General features: G+C 53.8%; 1 protein-coding gene across 1 annotated transcript; it reads left to right on the forward strand.

The window, feature by feature from the left end:
- The first annotated feature begins 952 nt into the window (after window positions 1-952).
- Window positions 953-15416, forward strand: LOC117870003 (zinc finger protein 154-like). The gene is made up of 10 exons (XM_034757151.1): window positions 953-1214; window positions 2063-2149; window positions 2685-2906; window positions 4054-4076; window positions 5851-5966; window positions 6110-6142; window positions 7746-7813; window positions 8489-8615; window positions 13781-13894; window positions 14254-15416. The coding sequence occupies exons 1-10, from the start codon at window positions 1152-1154 to the stop codon at window positions 15189-15191; spliced, it is 1791 nt and encodes a 596-aa protein (XP_034613042.1). The 5' UTR covers window positions 953-1151; the 3' UTR covers window positions 15192-15416.
- The last annotated feature ends 937 nt before the right edge of the window (window positions 15417-16353 follow it).

A 16353-nucleotide genomic window follows, 5' to 3' on the forward strand; every position in this document is an offset into this window, starting at 1 on the left:
CTAGGGGGCCAGTTAGGATGGGGGGAGGGTCTCAGGAGGGGGCAGTCAGGGGACAAGAGGCAGGGAGGCTAAGGTAGGGGGTGGAGTCCTGGGGGGCAGTTAGGGGCGGGGTCCCAGGAGGGGGCAGTCAGGGGACAAGGAGCGGGTGAGGGTTGGGGGTTCTGAGGGGGGGAAGTGGGAGGGACAGGGGTGGGGCTAGGGCAGGACGGGGGCGGGGCTCCTCCCGTCCTCTTTTTTGCTTGCTGAAATATGGTAACCCTAGGTTCCATGTGGAAAAAATCCCCCTTGCATGGCAAGGAGCGGTTAATGAAGGTCTCCCCCCTGCACGGACTCCATGGAGGGAGCAGCAGCTATCCAGCCCAGCTCCCAGTCAGAGCCCAGCCCGCTGAGGCACCAGCCCCTTGTATTCACAGAGCCCAGGAGTTGGGCAGCATCTGACCCATTTTTGTTCTCCCTGCTTCCCATCCCACCCGCCATTCTCAGCCCATCCTGTGCCCACAGCACCCAGGCAGCGCTCACTGGGCAGGGGCTGCCCCTCCCACTCCCTGCAAGTCCCGCAGCCCTGCGCAGACTGAGCCAGGCGGCCGGGCCTGATCCAGCTGCGGGAGCGAATGGGCACAGGCCTTACTTTGTACGAAAGAGGTGCAACGTTTGTACATTGCTGGCTAACGCAGAAGCCCAGAGGTGCCCCGGGGGCTCTGAGCTGCCAAGCCCAGAGCACAGGTGCTGGAAGTAGGGGTGCCGGGCAGGGAAGGCGAGTTGTATGGGCCTATGGGGCCCGTTCTCCACCAATGAGAGCAGCGGGTCCCCGGCTCCACCAAACTTCGGAGCCGGGTCTCTCCCCCAGCCCCGGCCCCGCCTCCCCCGGAGCGTCCCCCCCAGCCCAGCCCGCCGCTCCCCGGCGAGTTCCCCCGGACGTGGTTTCCATCATACCCAGGGGTTATGGTTTGGTTCACCGGCTCTCAGCCCCGCCCCCCGGCTCAGAGGAGCGGGAGCAGGAATTACGCCCCCGCACGGAGCAGGGGGAGCGAGGGGGGTGTCCCCGGCAGAGCCCGAGTCCCCGCGTGTCACAAACACCCCGCGAGGGGCCGGGCCGGGGCCGCCCCTTCCTGTCGCGGCCCCGCGCACTCCCGGCGCTTTGCAGCGGGGCCATGGCCGGGGCCGGGAGCGCAGCGCGGACGCTGCTCCAGCCCTGCAGCCCGCGGGGCAGCGCGGTGGGTCCGGGGGCAGCGCGGAGCGGGCAGGGCCCTGGCGGGGGGCGGAGACACGCGTGGGGCGGACACGCTCCTGCCGGGAGGGGCCGGGCCCGGCTGCCTGGTTCGCCCCCTGCCCGGGTGGGTCCCCGAGCTCCCCGCGGCCGGAGAGGCACTGCCCGGGGGGGCGAGTGTCCCGGGCGGATCGGAGCGGCCCCTGCTGCGGGGCCGGGGCGACGGAGCCCGGGAGCGGCTGGGCCCGGAGCGCGGCTCGGCTGCATAACTCGGAGCCCAGGCTGGGCCCCAGAGCGAGGCGATGGGGGTATCAGAGCCGGGCTGGGGGTCGTGGGTTGTTTGGAGCTGGGAGTTTGGGGGATGTCAGTGTTGGGGGGCAGAGCTGGGAGTTTGGGGGGGGGCAGAGCTGGCAGTTGGGGGGGGGTCTGTGAGGGGGGCAGAGCTGGGGATTGGGGCTATTTGGCTGCGGGGGTCCATTTTCAGATCCGGCACTGATGTTAATAGTAAGGGTTGTGGGTGGGGCCAGAGGATGGTTGGAGGGGGGATGTTGGGGGCAATGCTGGAAGTTGGTTGCTTGAGATGGGTGGGGACATTGGGAGCTGGGGGGTTGGGCTGCACCCCGGTCACTTCTCCAAGGGGTCCTGTATTTTCCCTGGGAAACTCGGTCCCCGTTTCACCAGCCCCTCAGACCTTCCTGGCTAAGGTTGAACTAGGCCTGGGGGGGGGGGGGGGGGGATGTCGAAGTGCATCCCAGGGACTCTGCTCGGGCATCTGCAGGGCAGGATGGGCCTTAAAATCTAGCAGTTGTGAGGCCGTTTGCAGCAGTTTGTAACCCCCTCCCCCGCTTCTTCCAGGAGCCCCCACGAGAGTGTCTGGCCCCTCTGAGAAAAGAGAGAGAAGCAGCCAAAGCCAAGGAGCAGCAGCAAAGCGAGGAGCTGCTGGTAGGTGCCCAGGGCCCGCTGCCCCTCAGGTTTGTCTGGGATCCCAGAGCCCTGAGTGACAGTGAATGATGGGCCCGGCCTGCCAGCCTCAGCCGGGGAACCATCCCCACTGGACCCCAGAGGGAGGGTAGGGTCAGACACGTGGGTGACATGATGCCCTTAGGGTGCAAGAGACTGCTGGGCAGGAGAGAGTCAGTCTGTGTGTTAGCCCAGAGACCCTGCCCACGGGCTGTCTGCATGTTACAGGGATCCTTTATAGCTGCGGCGGCGTGGGGGGGGAAGGAGAGGAACTCTGGGCTGCAGAGATGGAGGGTTTGGCCCAGGACAATCTGATGAGGTTTGGGGAGAAAAATCCGCCCTGTGAGCGATGTACAGCTCATCCCGGCCCTGATCCCTCTTCCTTTCCTGGGGTAAATAGCCTTCCCATCCCCCAGTGCAAGAGATCCTGTGCTCTGGTAAATAACTCCCCCACCCACTGGGAGGTGCATTTGTGGTTCTCCCCTGTTACCAAACTGCCCTCTCCCTGTGTTTGCAGAAACAGACGGAAGCCGAGAGGCAGATGATCATCTGGGAGTGGAAGGAGCTGCGAGGGTTTCTGGAGGAGCAGGAGCAGCGGCTGCTGTCCCGGCTGGAAGAGCTAGAGAGAGCCATTGTCCAGAGAAGGGATGAGGGCATCTTCAGACTGTCCTGGGAGGTTTCCCTGCTCAGTGAGAGGGGAGGAGAGAAGGGACAGCAGCCGCTGAGCCAACCCCTGCAGGTCAGACTGTCATTGCAATCATAATGTGCAGCGTTTCTATAGGAGCTTCTGAGCCGGGGTGGGCAAAATACGGCCCGCGGGCCAGATCCGGCCTGTCTCTCATTTCTCTCTGGCCCGCCAGGCCCTTTGGCTGCCTCCTCACAATCTCTGGCCGCTAAAAGTCCCACGGCACAGCGGGGCACTCAGGCAGGCTGCCTGCCTGCCGTGGCCCCATGCTGCTCCCAGAAGTGGCCGGCTGCTGCTGGCATGTCTCTGTGTGCTGCCCCCACCCCCAGCACCGGCCAATGGGAGCTGCGGGGGTGGCGCTTCCGGGAGCGGCGTGGAGCCACGGCAGGCAGGCAGCCTGCACCTCGCACCTTCTCCCGTACCCCAATCCCCTGCCCCAGGTCAGAACCCCCTCCTGCACCCAAACTCCCTCCCAGACCCCACGCCCCCTCCTGCACCCTAATCCCCTGCCCCAGCCCAGAGCCCCCTCCTGCACCCAAACTCCCTCCCACACCCCTCACCGTCTCCTGCACCCCAACACGCTGTACTAGCCCGGAGCTCCCTCCTGCACCAAACTCCCAGGCCCCACACCCCCTCCATTAATACAGTAGAAATGTGCGGCCCATGACAACTTACCAAAATTCATGGAGTGGCCCCGCTGCTAAAATTATTGCCCACCCCTGTTCTGAGCCCTAATCCCCAAAGCACTTTATGAAGTGGGATCAGGGCACTGTTCCTATGTTACAAATAGGGAAAGTGACACACAGGGAGGGGCAGAGCCTTGACCAAGTCACACAGGAAATGCCCTGCCAATGTCTAACTGCATTTGGGCTGGAGGGTGACATCCCCTCCCTGCCATGCCGAGGCCCCGAGCCAGGCCTAAGGCCCCTTGTCACCCCAGCAAATGGGTTTAATGGGGTAGGGGCTTGCGGGGCTCTCGGCACTAGTGGGCATTTCACTCTCAAGGCAGATGAATATTTTCTTCCTGTAAAGTGCCTGGGCAGAAACTTTCCCCCGATGGTGACGTCCCAGCAGGGATTCCTGGGGGGTGGCAGCTGCTCTCTGAACATGACCCCAAGTGTCTGAAATGCCCCAAATGCCAATGGTGGCTCCCCTGCCTGGGACACTCCCCTGACTGCCTCTTCTTTCTCTCCCTCTCCAGGGTGCCGGGAGCACTGGGAGCAGGTGAGTCCCCAGCTCCATTTCACTCCCCCTCATGCTCAGCTTGGAAACTGCACTAAATACGGTGCTTTCCCCTGCCCCTTGCAGTGTGACACGCTGGCTTGGTGCCTGTGATCACGTCTTCCCTGGCGGCTGCCTCACAAGGGGGAAAAGCCTGTTATTCTGACAGCTAATGAGGTCCCACCAGGGCTGTCAGACATATGGGCCAGACCCAGCCTGTCTGACGTATTTATGTGGCCACCTCACGTATTCACACTGTGCAGAATCTCGGCTTTCAGTTTTTTCGTAAGTTTCTAGGCCTCATGGTTGCAAAGAAACCCTCCCAAATGCAGATGTGGACGCTGTTGTCTTTGTGTGTCTGCCAGCAGCCTGAAGCCCTGGCTCAGCCAGGTGTGAACTCCCCTGTCCTCCGTTCATCTCATTGGAGGGTCAGCTGAAGTGACGACACTTTAATGTCAACATTCAATATTCCATGGCTGGTCACTGGTGGAACGGGGAGGGGGTCGGAGTGAAGCCTTTGAGGGGTGGGAATAGGGAGTTTCTGTAGGGAGGGGAGAACAGCAGGGAGACAAAACAACAAGGAAGAGCTGGAGAAAGGAGGGTGGAAAGGAAAGAATGAGCAAAAATAGCAGGAGCCCTAGCAGGTTTGGGAGGGGGCTATTTTCCCACGGAGTGACACTGATTGTGACCATGAAGGACTTAATAAAAATGAAAAGCTTATTTCCTCTCCAAAGGGCAGACTCTCCCCTTGACATCTGGGCCTGGGTGTCCCACTAAGAGCAGTGAGTGCCCTGCTCTGAATGGAGCCGTGTTCGGAGTCCGAAATTGATGCCCTGGCCCACTGACGGTCACAGACAGTGAAATACGTCCCTCTCTGCCAAATGAGTTGGACACCCCAGAGTTACAGCTTCAGCTGAAGGCCTATGGGCTTTTGGCATTAAAGGGCCCAGGCTCATTCCCTGCTGAACACCTGGGCTCTGTCTGGGGCCACAGTGAGCATGAGAGACATGCCCACTCTTTGGTCCATGTCTCCTTCCTTTCCCCGTAATCCCAGTGCTGATGCCCCTTGTTACCAGAGTAACCCAGCGCAGGGCTGGCTCACCACCCTACAGAACCAGTGTCCCAGAGAAAGCTCCAGAACTTGTCTCCATTCCTCATGTCCCATCTCTGTGGATCTGTGGAGAGCACAGGGCTGAGGGCAGGTGACTCACCATAACCATGATCACCTCAGGCTACAAAGCTCAGGTCCAGGTTTCCTGGCGTTTGGGGGTTGCTGGGCTCAGGGATTGGGGATTGGGCCCTGTCACGGAGTATTGGGGGACTTAGGGCCCTGCACCCCCGGCTTCCTGCGATTCACCATGACTCTCAGCCAGCCAGTAAAGCAGAAGGTTTATTTGGATGACAGGAATACAGTCCAAGACAGGTCTTGCAGGCACAGACAACAGGATACCTCTCAGGTCCAGCTTGGGGTCCCAGGGCATCCCAGCCCACCCCCCCTTTGGGGGGTCAGAGCCATCTCTGCCTCCCAGCCATCTCCCCAGCTCGCTTCCCACCCTCTCCCTTCAGCCTTTGTTCCGTTTCCCGGGCCCCGGAGTCACCTGGCCTCCAACCCCTTCCTGGGTTCTCATGTTACAAGCTCAGGTATGTTCCCTCGGGCAGACTCCCATCCCCCGATGCAGACCATCCTAGCCACACTCGCCTGTCAGCATTCACACACCCCAGCAAGAACAGTCCCAGTTCGTCACATCCCCATTCTCACCCCTCCTCCTTTCCCCAGCAGGGCGGACGGGATGTTTCAGAAGCCAGATCCGGGGTTTGCAGAGCTGGAGAAGAGACTCAGCAATTTCTCTCTGAAAAGCGCCATGCTGCAGCAGATGCTGCTGGAATTCAAAGGTGAATTGGAATCTGGGGGTTGTCTCCCCACGAGCTAGAGCAGCCCTGGACCGGGGGAGGAGTCGGGGACTCTGGTGATGTTACTGACCCCGGGCTCCATCCTCCCCTGAATTCTCACCACTCCTGTCCTCTCCTTCCCCTAGAGATGCTGCGACTGGAGCTGGGGAGCGACACAGGTACATGTCTGTCTCTGATGGGTCCTGGGGAGATTTCAGACCAATAACCATTTTAGCAACAGGGGGGCGCTGCCTCCAGTCCCAATGTGCACCTGGAAATGGTGGAACAATGTGAAGCCGGGTGAGGCCCATGACTGATTCACTCCTGCTGTGACATCAGATGGGGAGTGAATCCTGATCTCAGGGGGGTGTTTCCCTTTGGGAAAAGGAACAACCACATCTGACAGGTGTGATATAGGTGAGACAAGAATAAGACATCCATACCCTGAACAGTCTGACCGCTTTAATGAGTGACTGAACATGGCCACATGGGAGCAGCAGAGTCTCAAGAGTGAGGAGCGGGGTGGAGCCCAGTTGTACCCTGAATAGACCCTGACCCTGAATGAGAGATGGGACTGGTCTCCTGTGTCCAGACTAGCTGTAAAGGGGAGGAGAGCCGTAGATTGTATTTGGGATCATTGTGAGTGAGAAGGGAGCTGCTAGAATGCATGTCAGTGTGTCTCACACTTTTCTCATTGGTGACCCCTTATTTGAAGTTAGGTTTTTGGGGGGGATCCCCTTACATTTACTGTGAAAGGAAGAATAAAATGTGTCTCAAGGCTGAGCCTCTATAACTTGGATGGGTGTTTCAAGAGGCTGACAGAACTGTTGACCTTGAAAGATAAAAGTGGGAGAGTGAGACTTGCTTTGCTTTAGCTAATAACAAAACTGATCATATCTCACGACCCCTCTTATTGCCTGTCGTGAGTCACCTGGGTTAGCTTGAGAAACGCGGACTAGATGGCTCATTGTCTTGTATCCCTGTTGGCTCTGACAGGGAAGAGGGCATTTCTTTGTATATGGACCTACTAGATATCGACTGAGCCAAGGAACAGTTCAGTCCCATAAAACCCCCATTTCTAAAATCTTTCCGTATTCAGAATCCCAGCTTACAGCTGTGCCCAGTGACCCTTTCCCTGCTGTGTCTGTCACAGCCAGAGAGACTGAAACCCCTTCAGTGGTTAGCAGAGTTGAGGATGCAGCACAAAGATTGGCTCCAAAATGGCATTGGTACTAGTAGGATAGCGAAGGCCTCCATGAATAAACAGTAACCAAGTCCCCCAGCCGGAGGGAGGGGAGAGAGAAACTGAGGAGAAATAAGTGAGGAGAGAGGTCACAAGCTCACAGACCTGCTCAGCTCCAGTTCCTGTCTCAGCACTGGACAGATTTTATCCATTCCCTACCTCTGCCTAGATCCCACCCTGCCGGTGGATGTGCTGCCCTCGGGGACCCTGTCGGGTGTTAAAGGGTCTCAGTGGGTTTAGCCCTGGTGGGAAGGGTCGGGTCTGCACTGCAATAAAGCGACTGCGTGTTTTGCCAGTAGGAGAGTCTAGAACATTTCTCTGTAGGGAAAGAGCCTGGGGGATGTGCTGTGAAATTCACTAAAGCTGGTTATGAAATCTCTCCAATCCCCTTCCTCACCCTGACATGTTGCTTAATGCACTACTGGAAGGCGCTCAGATACTACAGTGGTGAACGCAATATAAGAACCTGTATAGAACAGTTTTTTTTTAAATGAGCACCAGCATGGTTCCCTGAGACTGTTATCCACACAAACTGACAGGCTGCAGAACGACATCCACCTTTCCCTCCGGATGGGCCCAGCCTCCCACGGCCGAGGAGCTGGCTCAGGTAGGGATTATCAGGGAGTTGCTGGTGGGTTCCCTCTGCACTGACAGGGGCAGTAAACACAGAGGAGGTGGGAGCTTCTGGGGAGTTTAGTCTGGAGGTGGGAGGGGGCAGGAAATCCACAGGGTGGAGGAAAGGAGGGGGACAGGGTGTGACAGACCTGCTGGGACTTGTGTGCTTAGATTTTTAGGAACAGACCCATGGAGGTTGGGAGAGGAAACTGCCCTATTTATGTGACAGGAAACACCCCCTCGGACAGAGCTGGAGAAATGACCAGACTGCCAGTGCTGCAGCCAGAACCCACTAACCAGGGACTGCTGCGAGATACAGAAGGGCTGAGGGGAGATGCCCCATCCCTTCACACCAGCTGCTGGTAATAAGGAGGGTGTTTGGATTCCCACCAGGGAGCTGTCCCTGGGCACTGCTGGGGACTCCATGTCCTATATCCGCCTATGAGGCATGAGAATGTCCTACCCCAGCAGGGAGAGGGGAGGGACAAGGGTCTCTCTCTTTCTCCTCTCACCCTGATGCCTCCTGGCTGCTCTGTGAGGGGTGCGGATGGGACTCTGCTGACTGCGAACCTCCCAGAGCTTCCATTTGATTGGCCCTGTGCCCCTGTGAATCGTGGGGCTGTGAGTGGGGCAGCAGGTACTGAGTGTTGGCCTCTTGCTCTTTCAGGGGCCCGTGACCTTCGAGGAGGTGGCTGTGTATTTCACCAGGGAAGAGTGGGCTCTGCTGGACCCCATTCAGAGAGTCCTCTGCTGGGATGTCATGCAGGAGAACTATGAGAATGTGACCTCGCTGGGTAAGGATTCCCGTCCCCTCGGTTCTTAGAAGGGGAAATGCAGGGTGAAGGTTCACATCACCCCACAATGCAACCTCTACTCTGCTCTTCCCTGTTTCAGCATCACCCTGACGTGGCAGTGACACAAACACTAGCACTCTGCCCTCCCATGCTAGAGAACACTTTGGGAGCAGAGCACAGGAGCAACACAGCACAAAGTCTAACATCTTCTCTTGGCTAAAGCAAAATGTGGGTTTAGGTCTGGCATAAAGAACAGAAGTTGCTGACCCCTGGCAAACACTCAAATACTGAGCCTACCGCACACAAACCAACTCAGACTTGCAAAATGTTGCCACCCCTTTATCCCCCTCCCTCCCCCAAGGATGACTTCTGAGTCATTGCCTTCACTTACCCCTCACTGAACCCTATAAGCAACTGACATGTATGGCACCAGAGTGCTGACAATTCCCCGGCAAGAACACATCCTTGTGCACAGTCACTGACACAACCTACAACACTGAGCACTGAGATGAGGCATACACGGTTCTTCAAGGTTCACATGCACGTCTCTTCATACCACAGTCAGAGCTCTGCCCAGCTGCTCCAACTAATCCCTCCCCCATCCAGTTACAGCTACAGCTGACCCAGTGCCCACAGCTGGAGTGCATGCCGATAAATGCTGGGATTCCAGTCTATGGAACAAAACGCAAACTGTGACAGGTTCTCTTAGTCCTTCCTCTTAGATATTATTGATTCATAGATTAAAAGGCCAGGAGGGACTATTAGGTCATCTAATCAGACCTCCTGTACAACAGGCCATAGAATTTCATCCAGTTACTGCTGTACAGAGCTGAATATCTTGTGCTGAACTAAATCATCTTCCAGAAAGGCATCCAGTCTGCACTTGAAGACTTCAGGAGATGGAGAATCCTCCACTTTCCTTGATAGTTTGTTTACCTTTGCACCAGCCTGACTGAACTGTTCCCAGCTCCAGGGTAGGGGCTTGGGGCAAAGTTAAGATTGTTCCAGAGGTGTTGTGGGCTTCAGCTTTTCATTTCCTGGTTTTCAGAGGTTGGTTTAGCCCCTGTCCATGTGGTGAAAGGCATGAGGCAGCTGCTGCGTGTCTGAGTTAATGACTCAAGATTGTCGAAATAACAGGCTCAATTGGAATGACTTAATCTTAGTCAGAGATCAGTACAGCACTACAGAGAGCACAGACAGAAAGAGTGTGGATCTGTGTCTCTCCTGCATCTGGAGGGGATGAGCAGTTTTCATTCCCTCCCAACTAAGTTCCCATATCAGTATCATTAGATAGGGTTTCAGACAAAGGAAACCTCATTGCCAAGAATATTCTCCCAGAAACATATTGTTCTGGTGTCATTTCTCAGTTTATCTGATTTATGTGTGACGGCATGATTATTTACAGCTGGTCGGACTAACAGTTCTTCAAGCTAATCTCTCTCAGTGGGTCCTTCTTATCCCCACAGTCATTCTTCCCTGTTGATTTCCCAACAGGAAACATCTGCTGTAACGCTCATCCCTTATTAGTGTCCCAAGTCTATACGTGCTTATGTCAGCATTGTAGATATATGTTAAGGAGATGATTTCCACGAACATCTGGACTTGTGTAGACACGAAGGCGCCCGAGATGGTTAAAATACAGCATAATAGATACAATTCCTGAATAGTGTTCTGGGTCTTCGAATTCTGACACACTCTTTGCTGAAGGTAAAGATTTTAAAGAATGGTTAATATATAAATGAATCAAATATACAGAAAGAACTAAGTGTTCATATTCAATAACAGGTATGAACACAGCACTGGGCAACCTGAACTGCATTAATGTGGCTTATGAACATTTCATTACCTTGATTTTTTTTAAATGGACTTTTTTTGCCACCGTAACCATGCGTACCCCAGGGCTTTTGCTGGCGTAGCTATTTCAGTTATACATCGTTGTCTTCTTCAGTATGGCACCATTGTGTTGCTGACAGGGAGGCTTTTTCAGGACATTCGGTCACCAATTTAATACCATTCATTGTGCTTATATGATGTAGCAGGGGAGACCGCAAGCAGGGTGTCCTCTCCTCCCACACTTCCATTACTGACGTGATTTTTCACATAGGTAACTGACACGGCTGTGATAGCAAAACTTCCAAGTGTAGGCCAAGTGAAAACCTGTGTTTGGATTGGAGTACTTGAAATATTATTTTTCCCCAGAAATTTTGGCCTCGGGGCAAATCTTCCAAAGGGAACCCCTATAAAATGCAAAAAAAAAGCTCAACACACATGGTCTGAAAGCTGTCAATGGTGGGGCTCACATTCAAATGTAGCTCAGATTCAGCAATGGCCCCAGCCGTCCCCTAGAGACAACCAAACACCGTGAGAGCTGATTGCAAGACACCCTCTGCTGTTAACAGAGTCTTATTCTTCCTGCACATGCTCATTTCAATCTCTTTGATTCATCAGTTTGGCTCCTGCTGATCTGAAATTCCAACTTTTACAGTTCACTTTTTCAAGACTGCTTCCCCGGAAAGGCAGTGGGTGCCCTGTACCAGCTGAGATAAATGCCAAGTGACTGAGATCCTTCGGGGGCAATTAGAAGCTCATGTCCATCCTAGGTGTGTGCAAAAGTTGTAACAAGGTTCACACCCACACACACCCCTCTTCCCTACAAACTGTGACCCCAGCCACCGTTTCCAATTCCGTACACTTCTCCCAGTCACAAGGTGACTTCTTCCCTCTTGGTGATGTCCTAGGTTGATAATGAAACTTCTGGGGACTTGGAGGGTCTCGCTCCCCCATCCCTCTCTGCAGCAGCCACAGTCTCTCTTCCCTGGAGGCTCCTTGGATCTTTGAGGCAGTCCCTCCTGAGATCACATGGTCTTATTCTTACTTTTCATTTTCTCCTTTTCCAGAGGAATTAGTTTGCTGCTACTGAATTATAATATCTAATTCCCCAAGCATGTCCTGTCTACTTCAGGAACTATCTGAGGCAATCTCAACACCAATAGCAATTGTTTTTGAGAACTCTTGCAGGACAAGTGAGATCCCAGAGGACTGGTGGAGGACAAATACAATACCTGTCTTTAAAAGGAGAACAAAGAGGATCAGAGGAATTATAGATCAGTCAGCCTAACTTTGAGAGTTGGAAAGATACTGGAACGTATTGTTAAACAATCAGTTTGTCAGCACCTGGAGGATAAGAGCGTCATGAGGAATAGGCAGCATGGATTTGTCAAGAACAAATCATGCCACACCAACCTAATTTCCTTCTTTGTCAGCATTATTGGCCCAGGGTATTACAGGGAGGCAGCAGATTTGCTATATCTTAATTTTAGTACATCCTTTGACACAGGCCCAGATGCCATTCTCATAGGGAAACTAGGGAAATGGGGTCTAGATTAATTTATTATAAAGTGTGTACAAAACTGGTTGAAAGACAGTGCTCAATTTTAATCTGCAGCAAGGGTGATTTTAGGTTAGATGTGAGGGGAAAATGTAACTACATGAGTAGTTAAGATCTGGGATAAGATTCAAAGGGAAGTTGTGGAATCCCCATCGCTGGAAGCTTTTAAGAACAGCTTAGACAAATACCTACCAGGGATGGTCCAGATTTTCTTGTTCCTGCCTCAGTTCATGGGCTGGATTAAATGACCTCTTGAAGTCCTGTCAGCCCTACGTTTCTGTGATTCTATCATTCTAAAACCTTCACCATCCACTGGGGGATTTTCATGCTCCTTTCCAATATACCTGACTGGCTATATTCCCCAACTTCTCAAAATGTGCTTTCCTGATCCCTAACACCCCTGATATACAGTAACGCCTCACTTAAAGTTGTCCCAGTTAACATTGTTACGTTGCTGATCAATTAGGGAACATGCCCATTTAAAGTTGCCAATGCTCCCTTCTAACGTCATTTGGCAGCTGCCTGCTTTGTCCACTGCTTGCAGGAAGAGCAGCCCATTGCAGCTAGCTGGGCTTGGAACCGTGTTGGACCGGCAGTCCCCCTATCAGCTCCCCGCTCCCCTAAGTTCCCTGTGCAGCAGTTGCCCAACAGGCTATCAATTGCTGGGCAGTTCAGCTGTCCCTCCCCCCACGGCCATGTGCTGCCCTCTGCCTTGGAGCTGCTCCCCGAGACTCCTGCTTGCTGTGGAGAGGGGAAGGGGAGGAAGAGGGGGGCTAATGTCAGGGTGTCCCCCTGCACCCTGCTTACCGCATCTCCAGAGCGGGGGACACACACGACAGAGCTCAGGAAGGAGGGAGCTTGCTGGCTGCAGCTGCAGTCTCAGCAAGCTGATCTAATTAACAAGGCAGTGTACTTAAGAGCAAGGTCAGCATACTTAAAGGGGAAATGTGCATCTCTCTCCCCCCCGTCCCCCACAGGTTGTGTGTGTCTGTCTGCGATGCAGTCTCCCCTCCCTCCATTCCTGCTGCCTTGTAGAGTGTGAGCGTTAACCCTTGAGGGCTCAGCCAATTGCTAGTTCATCATTTATCAGTAAGGCATTCCCTGGGAAATATCCCACCCTCTGACTCCTCCACCTCAACAATCATCATCACTGTGTACCAGTATTAAATTGTTTGTTTAAAACTTATACTCTGTGTGTGTGTGTGTGTGTGTGTGTGTGTATATATATATATATATATATAAAAATAGTCTTTTGTCTGGTGAAAATTTTTTTGCTGGAACCTAACCCCCCCTATTTACATTAATTCTTATAGGGAAATTGGATTCGCTTAAAGTTGCATTTTTCAGGAACATAACTACAACGTTAAGTGAGGAGTTACTGTACTGCACTCAGTGATATCCCCTCTCCTTCCTATTCCTTACTGTGCTGAGCCCCACAAACCCATGCTCCCCAGTCCCAGTTCCCCCTATGACTGTCTCATTCCCTTTTGGTCTCGGTAAGAAGCAGTTCCAAGATGACTTCCCCTTGGAGTTCCTTTCTCTGGGTTTTAGGAGCCCCTTTGATGAGGAGTGTCTGGCTGTGTGTTTGCCAGCAGAATTAATCTCCTTATAGGCAGAGTGCCTGAGACCGCTGAGCACCTGGAGAGCTAGCTCCAGAATTCCAATGCTTTAAAATGAGCAGGAGTTAAAAAAAAAAAAAAAAAAAAGGCCATGTTCTTTCTGACAAAGGTCTCATGAATTCACCTGATTTCACTTGTTTTTCACTTCATCTGAGCAGGGTCTCCAGTTTCCAGACCTGAGGTGATGTCCCAGCTGGAACAAAGAGAAGAGCTGTGGGTCTCACATCTTCAGGGCTTGGAGGAAAGAGAGCTCCTGAAAGGAACCTGCACAGGTGAGGAATTATTAGACCAATTCAAATACTGTGTGTGCCTGAAGGACACAGCTGAGATTCCCTACCAGGACCTTGAGAGCTCTTTGAGTTCAGGATTGTCCCCCAGCAGGGGTCGTATCCTCAGAGCAGATAATGCTTATGGCTTCCTACCCATCCTTATCAACACGTTGCAATAGCTCAGTTCCCAACCTCCTTTCATCCTGAGCGCTGGGATGGGATGTGGAGACAGAGTTGATCCCCTTCTCTCTCTTCTCTGGGAAAGAGTTTGTGGGATTCATTTCCTGATCTTTTCCCCCCCTCTCTCCAGCACTTACTTTGGTTTTCCCTCCCTGCCTCTGACGTTTCTCTCTCTGTCTCAGGAGATGGTGGGATGGTGAGTGAGAACAAGGAGCAGAATCCAGAGCAGGAAGATGCTGAGCACGTGGAACTGTGCGGGGGATTATCACAAAGAACTCAAGGAATCATGTCCTGGAGTCGTGAGGAGAGGCAGCCAAAGGAGGAAGTGGGTAAATCCATCAGTTGTGAGGAAAATCACAAGGACCTCAAGGAAACCACAGCCCAGCAGAGAATCCTGATGGGAGAGAGAAAAAACATGTGCCCTGAGTGTGGGAAAACCTTCCCTCGGCGCTCACACGTTGTTGAACATCAGAGAATCCACACAGGAGAGAGACCCTATGAGTGCTGTGAATGCGGGAAAACCTTCAGTCGTCACTCACACCTAATCAGACATCAGAGAATCCACACAGGAGAGCGACCCTATGGGTGCTGTGAGTGCGGGAAAACCTTCACTCGACACTCAACCCTTATCAAACATCAGAGAATCCACAGAGGCGCGCCCCCCTATGAATGCTGTGAGTGCGGGAAAACCTTCCCTCGGCGCTCACACGTTGTTGAACATCAGAGAATCCACACAGGAGAGAGACCTTATGAGTGCTGTGAATGCGGGAAAACCTTCAATCGTCACTCACACCTGATCAGACATCAGAGAATGCACACAGGCGCAAGCCCCTATGGGTGCTGTGAGTGCGGGAAAACCTTCACTCGACGCTCAACCCTTATCAGACATCAGAGAAGCCACAGAGGGGCGCCCCCCTATGAATGCTGTGAGTGCGGGAAAACCTTCACTCAGCGCTCAGAGTTTATTATACATCAGATAATCCACACAGGAGAGAAACCTGCGAGTGTGGGAAAACCTTTGCTTGACAGTCACACCTTATTAGGCATCAGAGAACCCACACAGGCGCCAGCCCCTAGGAATGCTGATAGATCAGCCCTTATTAATCATCAGAGAATCTAACAAGGAGAGAGACCCTACGAATATTGTGAGTGTGGGAAAACCTTCATTTTTCACTCAGACCTTGGGAGACATCTGAAGATCCACATGGGATAGACACCGTAGACCAGTGGTCACCAACCTGTCGATTGCACGGCTCCGGGGTGGGGAAGGGGTCTCCATGCCCTGCTCCTGCCTGCAAGCTCCCATTGGCCGGGAACAGGGAACTGTGGCCAATGGGCACTTTGGGGGCAGTGTCTGCAGAGAGGGGCAGCGTGCAGAGCCACGTGCCGCCCGCGCTTCCCCAGGGGCCGCAGAGACGCGTTGGCCCCTTCTGGAAGCAGTGTGGGGCCAGGGCAGGCAGGGAGCCTGCCTTAGCCTCCCTCTGCCACTAACCTCAGTAAGTACCGCCCAGCGGGAGGCTGCACCCCAGCCCCGAGCCCTGTCCCAGAGCCAGCACCCCATACCCCCTCCTACATCCCAAACTCCTGCCCCAGCCCTGACTCCCCCCTACATCCTATACCCCCTCCTACACCCCAAGCCCCAGCCCTGAGCCCCCTCCCAGAGCCAGTACCCCATACTCCCTCCTGCACCCCAACACAGTGCCCCAGGCTCAGCCCAGAGCCTGCACCCTCTCTCGAACCCCAACCTCCTGCCCCAGCCTGGTGAACGTGAGTGAGGGTGGGGGAGAGCGAGCGATGGGGAGGAGGGGAGATGGAGTGGGTGGGGCTTTGGGGAAGGGGCAGGGCCTACGGGAAGGGAGGGGGTAGATCCTGGGTTTCCCTTAAATTCAAAAAGTGATCTTGGGCATATAAAGCTGGAGACTACTGCCGTAGATGCTCCGAGTGTGAGAAATGCTTCCATCAGAGTTTACACCTTATTTATCATCAGGGAATCCACAAGTTAGATAAACAGCATAAAAACCTAAATATTATTGCTAATTCTCACATGTGGCCTTTAAGGCTGTCAGTGCGATTTCCTTCATTGTGGTCTCAGCTCCCCCAGGTGAGTGGTCCGGTTTTGCTTTTTGCAGCTCTTGAATCCCCAAAGAGCACTTTATCAACTGCTTTGTTCCATGAGTCATGGGAGTATGAGTCCCTCTTACTAGGAATGCGCATCAGCCCCAGGAGGGGGGAACAGAAACCTGCATGGGCCTGGTGTCATTAGCATTGTTTGTAGTTAGCCA

Source organism: Trachemys scripta, chromosome 25, assembly GCF_013100865.1.
Source record: "Trachemys scripta elegans isolate TJP31775 chromosome 25, CAS_Tse_1.0, whole genome shotgun sequence".
Classification (NCBI taxonomy): domain Eukaryota; kingdom Metazoa; phylum Chordata; order Testudines; family Emydidae; genus Trachemys; species Trachemys scripta.